Here is a 21,565-nt window from a genome sequence, read left to right on the forward strand (position 1 = left end):
GAGTTAACAAGGAAAATCGTCTGTGTAGAATTTCTCCCATCTCGTTGTTAAAGACGAACTCAACCTCAAGAATTTCAATTTTCGTCGAATAACACAAAAAAATTGAAAATCTGATAAGAATTAGGGAAGTTAGAATTACTCCCATTTCATTACCCCAATATTGCTCATCTACGAACTTAACCTCGTGATTTTCATTCTCCGTCGATTAAGACCAAAATTTTGCAAATCGGTTAAGAATTACTCGAGTTATCGAGATAACAAGTGTACGGACGTTTTTCGTATTTAACGTTTTTTGCCAATGTAGAACATTTTCAAAATATCATAGTGAACTTAGCGTTACGGACATTTGAGGGTATTTTCTTTCATAAGACCCTGACTTTCAGTCAAGGAAATAATATTTTTTCCATGACGAATATAGAGAAATGAGAGAAGTAAGAGAAATAAAAAAATTCAGAAAAACACGGTCATTTAGAGAGTTTATAACTGAAGTTAATTCCAATGAGAAAAACATAAGAATTGTCGTTAATACAAAAAGAAGAAAAGACGAACCAGTTTTTTGGAATATTTGATTTCTGTTGTCTCGCACGACTATTATAACCAAATGACAGACGAAAAGGTTATCACTATTCCCGTTATAATCGAATCATCAGTTTGTTGATATCTGCATTTTCAATGTACTACGACAAAATCTACTACTTCAAGAAGGCCTAACATACTACATACGGCTTCATAATACGCGCATATCATTTAGGGATGTTTTCTGTTGTACTATCGTGACCAATTTCCTTATTATTAAGAAGATAGCTGATTAACTACGACAAATTTCCTTCCTGTTAGCTTAAATTTAATTTTAAATAAAAAACGGGATTGATCTGAGCTCCTAACGGAACATTGTAATGATAGTCGAATGATACTTCATCAATCAATTTGGAATCAGTTGAACTGCCTTCCTTTTATTGCACAAATATGAAAATGTTACCGACATTAATGAATCGTCGTAACATTGCACGAACAAACATTTAAATTAACTTTACATTACAGTCGACTCAGAAAATATTTTTAAATTTGATCTTATCTTCCGAGTCTTTTTGTCTTATTGCTTCGGCAAGCAGCTTAAGTTCTTTGTTAACGGATGCGGTTAGTGATGGATCTAAAGTTGCACATTTTTGAAAGTCTTCTTTTGCATTATCCGTATTCCAAACGGCTGTATGTGCCTTGGCTCGCCGATATAACGCCTTTACATTTTCTATTAGAGGAAGATTGGAGAAGTCAGTCAAGTACTGCACGAGTACGTAAAATATTTTTCTATTACTTGGTTCGTGCTTTAAAACTTCAGTGCAGTGTTCAATGACGGCATAGTAGTCTTTGTCCAGCAATCTACATTGTGCATAATTCAACAAAATTGGAATCTTCACTTTGATTAGGTCCAGCCATTCCTCATCGTTGGGTTTTTCCCTGTATTTTAAACGGTCAGGTCAAAGAAACGATTTGCATTTCTATTGACAGGCAAAGTCACTTACTTTAAAATTAATTGCTCGACCATACCTAATGCATTTCGGTACGATTTTTCAGCCTCTGCATAGTTCTTGTCTTTGTACAATTGGTTGCCTTTCAGCCGTAAATTCTCTATTGCAATGGATTTTTCGTTCTCATCCAGTTGCCACGATTCCTTCTCGTATTCATCGGCCTGTGACACAGACAACAGTTCTGGAAGAACAGTTCCAGTATAGTCAACGAATGATATTTCCAATGGAAACAACAAAACTGCAACCCTTACCGATAATAAATTCCAAGTCACACGGTGACGTAAATAATTCGTTTAAATCGTCGTAGCCAATGCCCTCATTCTGAATGGTCATGCCACAGCAATGTTTTCGCTCTTCCGGTGGCTTTCTGGCATCGCGCAACGTTTTCGATATGAAGGGATATTGTGGCACAAGGGATTTATCCACCACAAAACGTGACACTTCGTTCAAAGACATCTTTTGGACGATGACCTCCCACACTTCAAGTTTGAACTTCTTTCCCAACACCAGTTCCATGGGAACGCCATCCTTTCGGCTATCATCCAGTACTGCACCGTTTACCTTTTTCGTAACGAAGTGGAATTTTACCTGAAATTTAAAAAATGGTAGAAATAAGAAAAAAGAAAAACCGACAAGCTACTGCTGAATTGAGGAGATTCACATGACGCAAATGTGGGACAGAAATTATCTTGCAACCAACAAATTTGGATTATCATAAAGATTGGATGAAACCTCACCTTTGTTCCGGGCTTAAATTCAACACATTTGGTACCAGGATGAAGTGTTTCCTTTTTAATAAGTGGATCATCCTGTAGCATTTTATGCGTTTTTCCTAGCAGTTTGTGTTTTGCTAAAGGTGTTACGCCGAAGAACTTGGTAAATAAACAAAAAAATAATCGATTTTGAGTGATAAAGTGTCAACAGATGCAAGAAAATACCTGAATTATATGACAGATGTCGCTTTGCATTATGTGGATATTTTAAACGATCCCGCGAATTTAATTGGATGGATTTTCCCATAATATTGCTCAACCAATTTTTTTAAACATTGCCCTATGATACATTGCAATACCATATTTCATAAAAAACCGTGACCGTGACATATCAAGAGCTGGTGCAGTAGAGTAGTTTATACCCAGTAGAGTTTGAACGTTGAACCACTGACATTGGGAGTTATCCACTTGGACCCTCTTTTTTACTCTCCGGTTCATCGTAAACGTGCGTTGTATATTAAACAAATCACGTGCACCGTGAACAGCGCTGGATCGCTACTCGAGACTCGAAACTTAATCTAACAACAATCACTGTCGCTCGACAAAGTGATCGGACTAGCTACTAAATGCGGATGTAATTTAATGTTTGTCTTTTGTCAATTACCTCTTGGCTGACCACACATTTTCTCATTCCTTTATTTTACTCCATCCTCATACACAATCATCACACCACACGAGCACAATAGAGGACCTCCAATTGCTCAAAACCAATGAACTACCAAATCCAAGCCACTAGTGCCTCCAGTGACCGCTCACAGATTTCAAAACTCTAATCCAATGCTAGCGATGCTAACTCATAGACCGCGCACCGTCCATTCGATCTCATTCACAACATCCACGTAAATTTCGTTCTTAATCCACATAAAAACAAACACACACATACTGATGCCATTTACGGATATTTTAATTGAAATTGAATAAATAAAAGGCAAAATTAAAGCAAAAAAACGATACAATGTATAACACGTTGCAGATTTTCACCATACACCACTTAAACAGCTAACCTGATGCTCAGCGAACGATTCTGCACATTCAATATTGTGTAAGATAAGACATGTATTAGAGGTTAAATTCAAGAGATGACATGGTAACGGCAATTTTAAACTTTCGTCCCCAGTAAGCAGCATATAAAACTTAATACGTAACTCTTTCGGCCTCCTCAATCGATACGTAAATAACTATTTTCAGCTGATCCACACAAACAATCAAAACTGTTTATATCTTGATACGGTTTTACCACTACCATGCTACGTGTATGAACAGTTTTGATTGCATGTGTGGATCAGCTGAAGCAAAATCATGTTGAAACGTCACTGTCTCTGACTGTGAGACCGAAAGTAAAATAAATGTCAATTGAAGGGGCGATAGTTTCCTTTGACATATTTTACTTTCCGCCCGCTTAGGACTAGTGACAGCTTGGTCGAAAAAAGTTGAATAGCCTCTTCTAAAAGAGCCCGTACAGAAATTCTATTTTTTCGCCGCTCAGTGAACGCGCTGAGTTAATGAAACTAAATTTTGACAACTCTCGTTAAACAAAATTTAACTAATTGATTTTCACTATTAAAACCAACGCACTGTCTGCGCTTGACAGTGCGTTGTTGATGTCATCACTCAAAAATAATTATTTTTCATCAACACTAAAATCGAAAATTGTATTTCTTTCACTGGCGTTAACTTTTCTCGCTCTGTTAATCATGTTGTTGAGCTGTGAGTTTAACTCAGCGCGTTCACTGAGCGACAAAAAAAATAGAATTTCTGTACGGGCTCTTAGATCATAAATGTCAAGTTTCACTGACAAGTTAATTCTTCACGAACAAAATCGGCCGTGGAGAATCTAGCCCATCTAGCCTCACAGTTAACTTTGCCAGTTTTAACTGAGCGACGAAAGTTAACGTCAGTGAATGAAATACAATTCTTGTATAATCAAAAGGGTTAAACGGAAAGGGTGTTAAGGAATCTCGCGCCGCGTCATTCACAATAATTCACAAAGTGGCATCTTCCTTATACAAAATGTGAATTATTGTGAATGACGCGGCGCGAGATCCCTAGCAACTACGGAAAGACAAGACTTAAGAAAAGTTTAGTCCAACGCATAAAATTCCAGTAAAATCAGATACATTTTAGCTTTCATAAAACACCTTGCTTCCTGATATAGTTAAATACACTTTTCCTAAAAGCTTTATTGGAAAATTCAAAAAGTGAGATACGTATGAGTGTTCTGTCCTGTACATCTTGAAAGGTACCAAAATTTGAATACTAAGCAAACGTATGGCTCCATCTGTGTTCAATATAAACATTCTCAGCATTGAAATGTGTGTATGTTGGTGATGTAAGTAGAAAATGCAACTGTAAAATCCAATACGAACAAGTGCAACATCCACTCTTTTTTTCATTTTGATTGTCATCAGTTTCTGTTTGTCTGTAGATGTGAATGGACGTGTTGGTAGTATTGAATTCTCTCAAAAAAATATAGGATGTCATTTTTTAAACAAACAATAAGAGAAACATTTGATTAAACAATTTTTGTTTGAAATTTTGTCTGATTAATTAGTTGGACGCTATATTTAACGAGAAAAGTGGATAATTTGTGGTGATTTTCAATCGAAATTTAAGTGAAATTAAATTGTCTCGATTTTTAGAGTTATTATTTATAATTCTTTGACTTGTACGTGTTCTTGTACTGTGTGGATGCGCAAGAAAGAAAGGATTTTTTTTTGTTTGTGTTTATTCTAACAAGAAAAAAGTGTAAATGAAAACTGTTTTGTTTGTTCATATTACATAAGTTTATAACAAAGTGAGTAAATAAATTCGTATTTACTTTGTGTTGCGGTAAAGGGTCGAAACCCGTGCTACAGGAAGAAAGTGTTTCACTATATATACAGTGGGCGAGACTGCTAAACCATTCCGTTGTCACTTTTTGGCGACTCCTTTTTTACAGTAGTAAAAATAATATTGTGTTTGTGTTGTAGACGGTCGGCGAAAATGGATTAAATTCACGTTCCACGTAAATTTAAAACAAAAAAGACTTTTCATCAACAACATGGTGTTCATTGAACTTAGCTACTACTATTAAAAAGGTAAGAGAGAAATTATTCATTTATCCAATCACATAAATTCTCGACCATAATATTTCATTCGGGGAAATGTGTTGAATGAGATTGTAACAACAACAAAATGCACAATCAACTTGTCAAATTAATGTTCGATTTCACAGTTTTATTCTATAAACAAATGTCAGTTACAACTATCCAATTTATAACTAAACTGATTTCTTCTATTTTTGTCTAATGCACCACTAAAGACAGATTAGTTACAGGCATCTTTCTGTGTGCTTAGTGCTAAACCGACGGGTGGTTTATTCATAGTTGAAAGTGTTACCTTGGATAAAGCGTTTTTTTTTATTCTGATGCAACGATGATCAGGAGCTGATATTTACTTAGTAACTATGAAGCTGTTTGGATGACAGGAAAATAGACTATATGAGAGGCGACTGCCAATACCCGTACGATGCGTTTTTCCATGTGCAACACAAATTCCAAAGAAAATTGTAATTTCGAGGGGGTCAATGCAACTCCTCAGAGGTTGTATAGACGTCAATAAATCAATTCCCGCTCGAAATACACGTTCTTGGTCGAAGGTAACACATTTTCGTACTTTTTAAGATCGTTTGGTTTGCTAATCAAGACCACGGTACGACAGACCAACATTCGAAAAGTTAGTTTTCGTAACAAATTGCGTAAAGATTCTTCAGTGTCGATTTGAAATTATTATTTGAAGTTTATCTCAAGTCATTAGTCTCAAATAATAAATTTTGGTTTATCAATTGGTGGACAAACATTGCTGCCAACTATATATTCATAGTACTATCGTATTTGGAATGCTCTAGTGGACCGGAGCGATCTAATCAGTATAGGAAATGTACTCAACGAATTACGAAATTATCTGGTTGGATGTATGGAAACTTATGCCAATTTTTGTTTTCTTCGTTAAGCTAAAGTACAAAAGATGGTTTTCTTACAACGCTTATGTGGCTGTGGGCTCAAATAGCCTTTATAAACCCGTATAAACCAAAACAAGCAAGAAACCTTGCAAGGCAAGAGAAGTTAAATTGCAAATAGGAAAACAAAATGTTTATTTCACTGTCGGAACCATTCCCTTCTTCCCAGTCTATGCGAACAGGAAACTCGTTCCCGATTTTATATTTAAAACAAAGTTTACCTGATAATGAACGACCTATCATACGCATATTGCACAGTCGAGTTTACCGAAAGGCGGTACATTTCCTATGAATAATAATTTGCATTTCAAAATAAAATTGTTGATGCCAACAATGAACTGCAAAAAGCAGAAATGAAACATTTTCGAATTTCGTTTTGTGCACATTCTACCCGATATTCGGTAGCATATAGTCATAGATTATAACAAGTCACACTTTGGCAACGAGATAGAAAATATTTTGGAATATTTTAAGCAGTTCTGCCCTTCTTCCAAGGAATAATAATCTCGAAACAAAAATTTATTCCGTTTGACTCGATGATAAATGGGTCCTCTTATTTTGAAGCACAACATTTGCGATTTGCAGACGGGCTATGTCCTTAAAAGCATTTTCTGCTTCTTACAAAAAAAAAAGAATATTTTGAGATAAATCCAATTGTTAGGATACTTACATTGACGCATTACATGTCAAGCTCCATACGCCATGGGATTTTCATTCGAAGAAAATCAGTCTCGTGTGAATAATTGTGCGGCCGGAGAAGAGAGCAATATGCGTAATATATTATTATACAGCGAAACCGGATAGCATAATTTTACAATGCTAAAATTTAACATAAAACTGCGTTAGTCTAAAGGTACAAATGAGACGGGTAAACGGTAATAAATTATAATCGCATTTGATACGCATAAATCACATACATATTCATGTGTGAATTTTGTTTTGAAATATAAATCGGTGCGTACTTTCTTCTGACCGTTTTATTTCCACCGAAAAACCAGTTCCTAATTGAAAATTATCATCAACCGGACTGTTGAATTGGTTTTTCATTTTTCTTTTTTCAATCGATAATTTGACTCATTTGTGTCAATTTTTTTGTTTCCATTGGTAAACAATATTTTAGGTATATCTCGTCACTCCAAATGACATTACTTAAAATTCATATTATTTAGCACTTAGAAGATATCCCACTTTGTTCAGCTGTTGCTCAGAGAATTAATTTACCATATATAACACACGAATATGCATGAAATATATGAAGAATAAAAAAACTTGTTTTTGTAATAGGAGTTGTCACTACTTCGTACTTCACTCACCAAACGTATTATGTATTTTTGTTGTGGACGGTAACACGACGATTTTTTTCTTATTTTATTTGTGTATATTTAAGACGTGCTGTCTTAAGCGTGTGTTGTCCAGCCAGACAGAGTTGTTTAAGTTCTTTTTTTTTTGTTATTTGGTTAGATATATTCACATCATATTCCATTGCAGCAGTCATAACACATGAAATCATTCCCGAGGGAATTATTGAACATGTGTTTTCATTACGAGACAATGTTCGTTTTTTTTTTCTTCTCTGTGAATAATAATACAATTTTACAGGTTCTCTGTAATGCGATTCAGTTTGGCTGAATAACAATCGTGACAAATGCGATCAGATGTCTAATTAAATGCGACTGCATTTTAGATTAGGGGTCATTTAAATAGGAAAAGAAGAGAAAAAGGGACTCGTACAACTACGTAAACTTCATACACCTTGAATATTTCTTCATACATTTCGCATTGAACTGTTTTTCAGATGTCCTTGTCCTAAAAACATATTGTCTTATTCGATTACCACCTATGAGTGGTCGTCGCGATCACCAGGGTCAGAAGGTTAAATTCTATAATTGTTTAGCTTCATCAGAGTGTAAGCTTCAGTAAATTCTGATCGCCTGAGCCAATTTTTTTTTAAACTGCCCATGACACACAAGGAGTCACAATCGTCAAAAAAACGTATAGCTCGCACGAAGTGCTAAATTCTTTATTCATCATCGGAATTTGTTAATTTGAACCATAAAGTTCCATATGGTCATAAAGTATTTAATAGCAGGCCACAGTTAAATAAACGTCCATTCGAACACAGCTTAAAACAAGAAACTTTTAAACTGGATTGCGTCATTTTCTGCAAAAAGTTAATCTTGATTATTTATATGGAGTAGTCTTGCGTGACATTTTGTAAGTGACTCAAACGAATGACTCAAACTCTTGTTAGCCATTAACCATTCCATTAATCCATTAATCATTTCTACAAGCGACACAACTAGAATTAGCGTAGATGAATTTGTAAAGAGATCGAGTGCCTATCAACTATTTTCCAGAACAGCTTTGTTTTAGGTCTGAGAAAATAGATTCGATCGGCTTTTTAAGAGGTGCAGAGGCTATTTTAGACACACTTAATTTCTCTGAGTTTGTTGAATTTCTCTAAATTTATCTAAAACTTAGAGAAACTATGTCTCTTCTACCGTATATACCATATGTAAGACCACAACTCAAACCACTTAAACTTCATGAAAAGCCTGACGTTTTAACTAGTATTTGTTCACAAGTTTATAGTTTTAGCCTAACATTTATAGTCTTGGCGTACTCAATGGACAACTAACAACCATGTAATTTACATCAATTATAGAACGATTGAATTTATTTTCCGAGAACTGAAAATTGACCAGTTCCAAGCCTTATTCAGAATAATAAAATCTGTCAGCTAAGTAATGCGTTTAGTTGGTATCCTTTATGTGAACGCTGAACATATGAGCAAATGAGTCAAATTTTAATTCTCTTTTTTTACACTGAAACCACATATATATAGTTAGTCTGTTTATTTTTTTATTCATTACATTTGATCGCATCATTGACATAATTTTCTGCATATACTTAACACCGAAAGAAACATGAAAACATCTTTACGCTTAGCTTTTTTCTCTACAACGTACTGCGTATATAACTCATACATGAACGTATGGGAATATGATAAAATAATAATAATTTTTAGCACATCGTATTCGTACATTAATTATATAAAGATGGTTCATTTCAGTTGCGAAGGCATCGACTATGAATGTTATATAAGAATTTCTGAAATAGCTATCGTCAGTTGCATTGCTAAAAATAATAATCCAAAAAAAATATTTCTTGCCTATAAATAAATGTTACTGGTAGTTGTGGCAGCCGACACGGCTGGCTGATCTTTATCGCTAATCCAATATTGACTACGACTATTTTGTCAATATTTTGTGGTGGCTTGAAATTTAACCTGTCACATACATGGTGGCGACAAAAATAATGACAAGCTCTAGATAATATGGTCTTTTTTATAGCAAAATGAACGTTAAAAAAAATTGAAGTACAAGATTTGAAATTAATCGATTAAAAATGCTTTGATCGTTAGAAGTAATAGAGCCGATAACAATTCTGGTCATATGGTTGCCGTCTGTAACAGGTTAAACATGAAATTGATTTCATCTGGTCTATAAACTTGCGCGTATGTTTGAGCGCATAGTGACCAAAAAAAAAATATTTCCTACATTGCTGCATGCATGGAAAATCGTACTTTTCATGTTTCAGGCACTTGTTTCGACAACCTTAGCATGTAAAATCCATTAAATTACTCGGGACAAAAATGAAAAGTCTTGGTTTCATGTGCTTATTGACTCTGGTTTCGCCTTGGATCAACAAAATTCACGCAAAAGTGCTACTTTTCATCTTCTTATCCCTTATGTAAAATACTATTTTCGCATTTTTGAAGAAAGTCATGTAAATGGTACGCTGACCATAACGGACAGATTGGTTACCAGAACAAAGAAATTATTTTCATTGTTCTTTCTGGTATGCAAGTTGCTACCCAATTACGGCTACCAGGAAACTCAAGACCCTAAAACTAATTTAGAATTCCCAGTGGGTGTTTCTGTGTATGTATCTGAAAATACTTCCACAGACGCAAATATGTCAAGTCCATTTAACAGAACATGTGTAATGATGAGATTGTAAAATCATGAACTAATGAAACATTATTTGTGGCCACGGTACATCATTTGTACAGTTTGATTTGATGCAATCGTTTTGTGTATTCAAATACTCTCCAATATATACTGTCAACTCAGTCACGATTTTTGAAAATTAAATACTACGTGTGCACACAAGGAAAGAAAATCTTTCAACTCTTCATTGCCTCGTCCGGCTCTAAAATTCTTTTGGGCGGATGTATTATCTGGTTATTAGTATAACATAAAAATGTAGTAGGTGTAAATTCATGGGACCAACCATAGTGCTCTTCATTCGTAAATATCGAATAAATTCTTGGTTCGAACAAAGAAGGAAAATAAAATCATCTTGAACAATAGGTGTATACGTATTCAACGTCAACATTACCGAAATTGCTTTCGTCTTAAATGTCACATGTGTCATAAAAAGACATTTTCTTCAAAATCAATTTTCGTATCTTCTGCATTACTTTCTTGTTAATAAATATCGGGGCGACAGTCATTTCATATATATATATATATATATATATATATATATATATATATATAATACCTTCCACGCGCGCCATGAAATCGCTTCTTGTTGTGGATTCGTATAATACGTAGAATTCCACTTTTAGATGCTCAGACAAATAATCGATTGAATTTATAAACTGTGTTTAATAACCTGAACTGCATTTTTCTTCGACGGAAAAAGAGACTACCTAACCACCTACCTCAAATAATTACATTCGCTTCGGAATTGTTATTATTTATCCTTTGCGCTGATACAATGCAGTAAATTTTCTGTTGCTATTGCGTATTTAGAATAAATTTTCTTTTGATCACGTTCATCGTCATACTGTGCTGGACATAAAAAAAACAACATAAATGTTTGTGACATAATTGGCGGAAAAACACGTGGGAATTATTTGAAAATTTACGATACCGGTGTACTCATTCAAGCATAATTAAATGAATAAAATGAAAATATTCGTTGCATTACTATTATTGTAATGGACTGGCTTCAGCATTAGAGACTTACATTTTTATTTTTGTCGTAACTAATTAGTTAACGCAAGAAAAACAACTGCCACATAAATAGCATGGGATATCGGTCGATTCAGGACGTTTTCTTGCGTTTATAGAAACGCGTGATACACAAATGGAAATGAATCCGTTGACAAATCATTTACCGAAAATAGGTTACTATAGTCGTCTAATTTTAGATGTAAATCAATTTGATTGAATGTTGAGATTATTTGATGGAAATTTCGTTGCGCGTGAATATGTTCATTTTGATTCCGTTGTTTCTTAGTCTTTTGCGTCAGGTATTTCAATTTTCAGACAAACGGCTAGTCAAAAACATTTATCGACAACGTTGACAAAATGAAACGATTGAGTCGAATTCTCTTATAAAGTTTCTTAACATCGAACCGATATTAATTTGCTTACAAAAAAAAATGATCTATAATCGAAACGGACCAGTCCTGGTGGATTTATTTTAATTTTTTACTCAGAAACGTGAGGTAAAGTAACCTTTACCTCACGGAGACAAAACTTTTCCTGAATTTTTTGAGTAAAATACCTTACTTAACTATGGGATGAATGATGTAAATGGAGTCTTATCTTTTTACCGACCTCGGCCTCGTTTCGTATCGGTAAACTTCACACAAGAAGTACCATTTCCATTATTTGTCCCATTGGTAAGTAATGTACTAGTGTTATGCCACAAATGTTGGTGGTTATAACTTAACTATATTGTGAAATGTAATAGTATAAGAAAATCACATCAAAAAAACTGAATAAATTAAAAGGAAAAAAAACGCAGTTCAATTCCCTGAAAAAAAAAGATTCAACACCTAAATCGATAATACGACCTTTAGGCTATAACAAAATGTTCAAATATCATCGTGATCTATAAAGGAACGAGAACCCTCTTTCGAACTTTAGAAAAAAGAATAGCAATCAAACCCGTTTCTTTCGGTAACTCATAAACAAAAACTATTGACTTTTGTAGTCTTACTCGGTTGTTTGGTCGGATCTTTTTTCGTGTTCGTAGAAAATTGGTTAGCATATCACTTATAAATTTATGCAACAAACGGATAAAAAGATGCAGGCAGGTATATCATATAAAATTGGAATCATTCTAATACGGTCTCGGCACAGAAATAATATTTTCGTTTCACTTATACATTATTATGAACTACGGCTTACGAGTTCTATGTATTACACCATCCATCATTTCTTGTGAGAAACAATACTTTTCATTATAACAACAAAAAGTCTTTCATCCGTGTTAAGAAAAAGAAGAAAAAAAAAACTTTATGGAAAATAACAAGAATTCTGAAGGAAATATCCGATTAAAACTCATGGGGAAATTATAAGCACAATGTGAACATATAGACATTCGTAGTAAAAACTCAGCTCTACACATTCAATGCACATCGCAGTTCATAATAATAAACAATTCTGTATACTTTGTGCTAGTCGTACCTTCCAATTATTTATCATTGAGTAAAAATAAACAAAAACACTGGAAAAAGGCACATTAAGATGTGTAATATTGACTTGTCAGACTGTGGACTCGCAGGATCGTTACTTTGATTGTTCATTGAGAGCGAACGTATCGTTCCCGTGATTTTCATTTTGTCCGATGCTGGCCGCTGTGGTTTGGTTTTCTTTTGTATTTTTTTTACGATACAAATGTTCATCGACCACAGACAAATTTTTATTATGAAACAAGAGTATTGTTTGTTGACCTGTGGTTAACACATCACCTTAAATACGTGAAAACAACAGAGTGAGATAATTTATAAAACGAACTCTTCCGTTGCCTCTAAAATGCATGCAAGTTATAAAGAAAACACATGAACAACAATATTATACCGAAAAGAAATAAAGAAAAAAAGTGAACATATTAAACAAACCAGGTTTATGTCGCACACCTTTCAAATATATGTAGTGTTTCGGTGTGAAATGTGCATGGCGCAAAGTACAGAAAAAAAATTGAAGGTTTAATGAACTCGTTTGTATTCGAGGAGCTATGAAATTAAAATAATAATAAAAAAAACCTAATTTTTCTTTTTTCGTGTGTGTAATGTCTTTGATTTATTGAGCACTTAAAGAACCTCATATTATGCGTGTAGTTCTATATGCCATATAAACATACCACTAAAATAAAATGTTTTTTTGATTTCGTTGTTTAATTTAAAATTCTATTACGTTATCTCGAACGCCCATGAAAAATATTCTGCGACTAAGGTGCGCTAGTATCTATATTATAATTTTTATTGATAGATAAAACAGCAATAATAATTGTTCACCATTAATACGATTAATAAATATAACGCCACGCATCGTGTCAATTTAGTCTTGTACTGAAAATCAGAAACGCTTAATTGAAAATATGACAAATACTCGAGAGTCATTGAATCAGTTGGATTAATTTATGTCACTTAATTGGAATGTTATGAAGTGGTTTGCGGGTCTTATCTTATCAGTTGTAAGTGCTTTATCGGGATGTTCGATTTATGAAAGTTTATATGGAAGCAATTTCACCTATTTTTTATGGGAAACAGAATTGGTTTTAGAGATTTTGTCGCGTTTTGCCTCGAAAATGATGGGCGGAAAATTGACCAAGATTACAGAAAATTACGGCAGGATACAGAAAATGTCAGTAACGGCAAGAATTTGATTTAGTTTTTTTTTTCAGCTGGTCCGCCTTTACGAACAGCTGAAGCAAATTCATGTCTAAATTTCACTTACGTCGACTGTATGCATAATAATAAAAATTGAAGTTCAGGTTTCTAGATCTGATTGTCTTCTTGACGTATTTTATTAGATGCAGAGCATCAACATCACCTTTCAATATTTCAATCTATAATGATATTATCATCCCAACCTCTCGTTCCGGCGTATTTACATTCAGTAGCAGTGGCTTGTCAACACATGGCAGTATCGAAAATTTATCTTGCCATCCCAAGTCTCGTTGTACAAATTTGAATGAACAACACAATTTATTACAGTTTAAAATTGTAGAAGCTTTGCAGAGAACAACCAACTAATTTCGGACAAATTATTGTTTTGTTGATTTTATATCTATAGAAATGGCTGTAAACATTTAAATGGCTGTAAACATTCAAGCAACATTTTGTTTCATTTCGCTTTTGTCCGATGAAAGTCTCATGCTCCACACTCCAGCTAAATTACCCACCGATTATATCTCTTCATTCATTTTATCACGATACCTTCCACAGAACAAATATCCATCTGTGAATGTAAAGATTCTTAGTTTGTTACAATATTATTGTAATAGCTGATCGTTTCCTTGGCTCGTACGATACAGACAGACATTAATGTAATCTGTATTAATCACGCAAATCAAGTATAACCGATTCGAAAACCACTTTGCATCACATTTTTCATCTTATTGAAGAAAAAAAATCAATAAAATCTACGGTCTATATTATTGACTCGCACATCGGAATATATGCATTATAATTGATGCAATCATTTGAATTGCAAACACTTTGTAATGCAACAGTAACATAATTCGACCCAATTAACACGAGATGTAAAGTATATCGAACTGAGCATGTCTACTCTTGTTCGTCGATAAATTACACATCGAAAGCCACTTGTTCATTTTATTAATTGTCTTATCTATTGCTAGCCTTGTTTTCGTATTTATTATTTAGTTAGAAATTGGATATGGGGGTAGGTCAAGACCTACTCTAATTTACGGAAATGCAGTTGAAAGTAGATATTTTGCACAGCATTTATTATGTGTCCATTTCCATGGTGTGCATCGTTTGTGTCCTTTTTTTGTTATCCAACAATTCCCTTCACAATTCCGATTTTTTTTTCTTTTTCATCGGAAGAATTATTTTTTAATTTCTGTAAATATTCCATTCTGCTCAATAATGCAAATGTACGGGAGTCTCTTTCGTAAATGGTGTAATCCCTTATAATCGTTTTAGTATCTGGTCTGCTAATTCGCTGAAACAGTTCAGTTTATACAGTCGTTCCAATTTTTATATTGAATTTTATCGAGCTCAGATTACGTTCTCTCCGGTTACGGGATTGAAGCTTTTTTTTTCCCGGATTATGTTAGAAATAAATGAATTTTGCAATGTGAGTACCGGATGATGAAGGTTGGTTGTATGACACTTTAAAATTAACTATCTAAGAACTCTTAATTAAACGGCTGGTTGTTGATAAAGGCGAATGAAATGATTATAAAAACCGGATACGTGCACATTGAATTATTAGCCAAAAAATGGATTTCTTGAATGTTTAACGTAGATAAGTTGTGTCTTTTTGCAAAAATGAACTGAAATGCGTCCATCCGAATATGTATTTGTCTTCGCTTAAATGTTATTGCGTCAATGCTGTAAATATATTATTTCCTCGCATACAGAACGAAATTGAAAAATGACAAAAACATATTTTATAAGACTTAACGTTCTCTTTAGTCCAGTCCCTTGTGTCAATCCGCTCGCTTAAGGTTTTTCGAATTTTCTCGTTATCTCATGTGATGGCACTGACTGAAGCTTTCCAAGAAGCCGGAAATCGGTTTCGAATTGACTGTGTGAGATGAACTAAAAGTTTAGGAATTTTCCAGATCACTTTTTGGGAAAATTCCTATACCGACGCCATTTTGTTTCACATTAAAAAAAGTTGTTCCACAAAATGTTGGTATTGAATCAGGCTTTTAAGGGGAAAAATAGAATGTTTGAATAATGTTGTCACGTTCGGTAGATATTTGACTTTTTTTCTTCATTTAAACCGCTTTTCCGGCCGGATTTTCCTTTTCCAGAAACAAATTTAATTCCACAGTTTCTCATGCATCACATGAGATAAATATAAAATTCGAAAAACTTAAAGCGAGCGTGCCGACATTTTCTGACACAAGAGGCTGGACTACTTCTGGTTTAAAGCACACAAAAAAGTACGTACGTAAGCATGGTGCACAGATAAATCTGTGATATTTTTCTAATAAATTTTAGTTACTAAAATGTTAAAGAAACTCTAACCGAAGCGCACGGTTTTTCTTTCCAATGGATGGCGTAATAATCTGAAATGTACTTATTTGCTATTGTGTTTCTCTCAGCGTTCACATTTTTTAATGGAACATTAACGAAACCCACCAAACTTGAAAATCACGTTCGTTTTAACAAATAATAATATTAGATTTTCGGTGTCAAAATGTTCGGTTGGATTGGTAATTTGTTTAATTAATTTTTTGTTTTTCTGTTCAAACAAACGGAATGTCTTATTTACGATCATTATGGGTACAATAGAATTGGTGCAGATGTATTTGTGCACAGGTATTGGTATACGTGACGTGAAATTATATATTTCCATTAAAATCCAAGTTAAGAATTTTATTGAATGTTTCTCTTTTGGAGTTAAAACCACCTAGTCTACATTGAGTTATACGGACTATATTCGCAATTACAAAATGAAATAGTTTTGCCGTTTCTCTAGCGAGCATAATATTAAGTTCATCGTGTTTTCCAAGATTCGTTTCGTCGTTTGATTTAATTCCAAGAAAGTGGAAGCTTCCCTCTCTAAATATCTCTATATAAATCACATGCAGTGATAGTGTATTCTAATTCAACAAACATCGCTTGGAAATAGCGATAACTCATAAAGTTTCGGATAAACTTTGTACATAAAACATAATACTTGCACAAGCACCATTTTCGAGCGTCACCAAGTCAGCATATAACACAATTGAAAAAATTGCGATAATATTCGATTAATGTAGCGAACTCTGTGATATCATCAACAATTTAAGGTATTGATATGGGTATATGCAAGGATATTATGTCGATCCTTGACAGACTAGTTGAGAAAATTGAAGTTTTAAGGCGGAGATAAATGTCCTTGTCATGAGTGTAAACAAATTGCTGTGACAAGTATATAGATGGATTACAGTTTTGGGGAGGGTTCTTCAATTGAGAAGCAGGAACCCAGATCAAAAATCCTTTGTTCTATTAGGGAAATTTCCCTGTTATCGATAAGATGTCGTTAAGGCACTTGCCATCTATTAATGGTAGATCCTCATGATACTCGAAGGTGCGAAACCTGAGATTGGTGTCAGCCAAGCTACAAGAACAGATAGGCTCGATGGCTTCCCCTCAGATATCGAATAAATTTTGTGACGTGTCTAATATATTAAGTAATGTAACAAATTCTAATTCTACACAGCGGCTTAAAGCTAGCTTGTATAGCCTACCGCCCTGCTTATGTGGAATGCTATGCCTTCGCAAATATTTCATTTAGAGTGAAATACTAACATTATATATAGACATATACGGAAGATTGTAAAATTAGACTCCGCGTCGTGTAAGCACATTTCCGAAAATTGTGCGTTCTTTTAATAATTCATTGCTACCAATTCTTCTGGTGTCTATAATAAATGAGCTTCAGTCATTCATTTTATCGTTATAAAAGGTTTCAGTAAGAGCGTATGTAAATCATGGTGTAAATGCGATGATCGATATCGTTGTGGCACATTTGTATTCGCTTCAATTGTAGGATGAATCAACGCTCAATGATAAGGTCCACTTGAATGACTAGAAGCTTTATAAAATGTCCACCTCAGGATTACCGCTAAACCATTAAAATCTACATACTGAGTCTGCGTAGTATATTCGACAAAGTTTCGATTTATTTACAGTTTCATTAATTGAAACAATTACAACTTGCTGATGATAAATGTGTATAAATCCATTAAAATTATGTTTCCTTAACGAAAAAAAAGACAAACGATAAGAAACAAGAAAAATATAAAATTTAAATACAGAAAATGCGTCAGCGTAATAATATACGTAGTTACGGTCAAAGGGTAAACACATTTAGGTTCATGCACACTCATGGAACATTATACTAAGATAAATTAAAATATGATTTACGTATATAACTAAAAAAAAACCGTCAGATGGTAGGTGCTTATGGTTTTCATTCCATCGCTTGTTTGTCTGAAATATTCATAATATATGCGGTCTAGATGCAAACGATGCAAAAGAATACAATTTAAACGATTTTAACATGTCCCTCTGTCAACACGAATTTAGTTCACATGTTGGTTGTTTTTGCAGTAGATAGCAATATATGGAGGCATTAGGATTTAATGATTTGGAAAATGGGTCGAGGATGACTTTTCATATGGAACGAAAAATGATATTTAGTTCGTATGCATATTTGCATTTCATAATGCGTGAACGATCCTCGGTATCCCATAACTTCATTTGTATTATAATTTTGCTCTGTGGTTGCAACACGACGACCTTTATACATGTAAATGAAAAAAAAAAACATTTTCAATCTATACGTTGTGTCCAATCTGTTACTTCTTTTGTTTGAGAGTTTGATTCAAAATCTTTTACTTCACTACTTTTAACATACAGTTTTCTATTATAATAGTTAACTCTAATCAGAACTCATTCACGCCATAAGTGCGCTTCTGAATTTGAATTTTGGGTGAATCAGTGAATCAGTGAATGAAAAATTAATTTCAACGCTCTCCGATATGAGAATATCGCGAATTATTCATATACGACGCTGCGTTTGATTTGTGGTTGCCACTTCAAGTTTTGAATTTTCAGCGGACTTATGGCGTGAATTAGTTTTTCAGTCGTTATCAATAACAGATGTCTAGCCATTGTTAAAAGATCTTGACTCAGCATCAATTATAAATCGATATTTTCCTACGAATTTGTTCTTATATTTGAACAAACACACACACACGAGGCCTCCTAATAATGCATATAATTCTCCTAATTCGTAGGTTGTAGCAACAGTTAAGCATTCATGATTTATAATTGCTAAATTGACATTATACGCATTTGAATTTAACCATTATTGATTGAGATTTATGTGATCGGCAGATAGGGAGGGGATATGTGAGAAAAATAAAATGAGTGTGTGCGACGCTATGCGTTAGCCGCTTCATGTAGTTTACATATAAAAGAAATATATTTAGCGGATATTATCCACAATTATTTATCCAAAAATCTTTCAATTAAGGTGTGCACTTAAGCATGAGAGTATCAAAACAAAGATTTCGTCTTCCATTGACAAATATTTTCAATGTCCTCGTCGCTCTAATTGACAATTCAGTTTGACTATAAGTTTTCGACAAGCTGCCGATTCGTTTCAGACATACCTCTCATAGGTAGTTCACTTATATCGCAAACGTAACACAACGGTCCCGTTCCGATATAATACTTAAAATATTTCATTAAAATTTTCGGTTAGTCAGGTTTATCCTAAGATAATTTTAAACAACTTTTCAAGCGTCAAGCTGCAATTCAAAAACACACAAACAATGTTTTCACATTGATCATTAGTCCATTAATTGAATTTTACAAACCAATTTGCAGAACACGTACAACCCATCATCTTCAATTTTGAATTTGATGCTTAACAAGGATGTTTATATATCCAAAAATTTTCTTCAAATTTACTTAAGTTTTGATTAGTTTATCGTTTTAGTGTCGAGGGGTGTACATAATAAGTTTACAGCATTACCATGCATAATCAAATATCGATTAGAAAATTATTCGAGGTCAATTCGGTGAAAAGTTTATAGGGAAAGTCGAACGAATGGAAATTGTATTTTAGCAACTGAACAAAACGAATCCAGTCACTTTTGATTGCATGTAAAGAACGAACGTAGTTTGTAACGATCATCTTAATGGAATGTTTTCCGTATCTATTGATTTCTGTGAATGTACCCACCAACAGATTCCATTTATTAATTGGATAATATTTGTCACCAAACATGTAAATGTAAATATTTGCTAAAAGCGATCACAGCCTGTGTTTGCTGATAACGTTTCGTTCAATAAATTTTTAATATAATAACCGAATCCAAGCGAAAAAAAAGTTGTATTCAACAAAAGGTCTGGAAATTTTTGCGCTCTAAACTTCATGAAAAAACAAACCAAATTCTCGCCAACTTTCAAACAAAGAACATTAGAGAGGAACACTCACTCATGTACATATTTATGTAATGAGAAAAAAGCAAAAACTTTCCGACCTTTATAGAAAATGGGTAGACGGAATGTTTATCAGTACGAAGAGTTATATTGTGCCGGTATAATATCTACATTATATACATCATACATCAAGAAATTTTACATGAATACCGATAATAACGATTCACTTCATGGTTGTGTAATTCCTTAATGATAGTGCAAATTCAAAAATTCGACGGCCGTGAATTGAAATAATTTTTTTTTTGGCTTTACGTCTACCGTTCGTTGTTCATGGTAGTTTTCAAGGTTATTATTGGCAGTAAACACGAAGATGCATGTGAAATGTTGTAAAAAAAACGGGTCTGCTTTTTGATTGCTAATCCGAATCTGCATTAGACTGTTTTCCCTTTTCAAATTTCCTTAATAGTTCTAATTTCCTAATTAGTTGCACAACCTTTGCTCTGATAGGAAAGGGTATGAGGATGCAGGAAACATATGACTTTTACATAGATGAAAACGTGTAGTGACTTGTCCCGTTACATTAATAATATCAAAAAGTTTACATTTTCATTCAGATAGAGTGTATCCTGCTAAATTCACATCATTCGGAAGTGAAAGAATTCTTTTGTGAGAAGTGCATTTCACTGTAAAAGTAATGACTGAAGCGAAAATAGGTACGAAATACTATCGACAGAAAATGAAAATTTGATTTCATTCAACTGAGGCAATGATTCAAGTCAAGTAAGGTGGATTATTTGATGTCACAGGTTTATTAATGATTTTTTCATTCCTTTCCCGTGAAGCTTCTATGAGTTACGAGCTTGAAAGTAAATCGCCGGAAAAGCGCGTTCTTATGTAGAATGTAATTTTAAGCAAAACGTTGTTCTGCGGTATGTTTCCAGAATTCGCAGATTTTTTTTTGTACAATTTCATCATCGACTTAAAACTTAACTGTAGCGGGTACAGTGCAACCGTTTGTAGCCGTAATAAATAACAATTGATTTGAACTGCCATGTAGCTAGAACTAGATTTGTTTTATGCAAACTACACTGACAGGGAAGACTGGTCATATTGGACGACTCTCGATGCGTCTTTCCAATTTTTCTTTCAATTCCTAAATTCGTGACTTTTATACCTCGCCTTTAATCTACGAGCTTTATGCCTTATGCTTTATGCTTTATTATAAGAATAGCTAAATACGTCACTAAATCTCTGTCCCAAAAGCTCTGTTCAGATTCAACAACAAAGTGTTATACAAGCAACATAAATTGTTATTTACTCT

At 33.8% G+C, this 21,565-nt stretch overlaps 2 protein-coding genes across 7 annotated transcripts in view; one reads left to right on the forward strand and one right to left on the reverse strand.

Annotated features, from left to right (window-relative positions):
- Positions 1 to 924: 924 nt before the first annotated feature.
- LOC119082580 (AH receptor-interacting protein) lies at positions 925 to 2,482 on the reverse strand. The gene is made up of 5 exons (XM_037192118.1): positions 2,264 to 2,482; positions 1,778 to 2,114; positions 1,521 to 1,707; positions 1,313 to 1,455; positions 925 to 1,246 (listed from the first exon to the last, which is right to left on the reverse strand). Exons 1-5 carry the CDS (start codon positions 2,342 to 2,344, stop codon positions 1,047 to 1,049), a joined length of 948 nt encoding a protein of 315 aa, XP_037048013.1. The 5' UTR covers positions 2,345 to 2,482; the 3' UTR covers positions 925 to 1,046.
- A 2,228-nt stretch (positions 2,483 to 4,710) lies between these two features.
- Positions 4,711 to 21,565, forward strand: part of LOC119081617 (Ca(2+)/calmodulin-responsive adenylate cyclase) — a 55,013-nt gene continuing 38,158 nt past the window's right edge. For all 6 annotated transcript variants that reach the window (XM_037190667.1, XM_037190675.1, XM_037190682.1 and 3 more), the window contains exon 1: positions 4,711 to 5,376. The gene's annotated coding sequence lies outside the window, so the exon portion shown is untranslated. The remainder of the gene's footprint in view (positions 5,377 to 21,565) is intronic.

This window comes from Bradysia coprophila, chromosome X (assembly GCF_014529535.1).
Source record: "Bradysia coprophila strain Holo2 chromosome X, BU_Bcop_v1, whole genome shotgun sequence".
Taxonomy (NCBI): Eukaryota; Metazoa; Arthropoda; class Insecta; order Diptera; family Sciaridae; genus Bradysia; species Bradysia coprophila.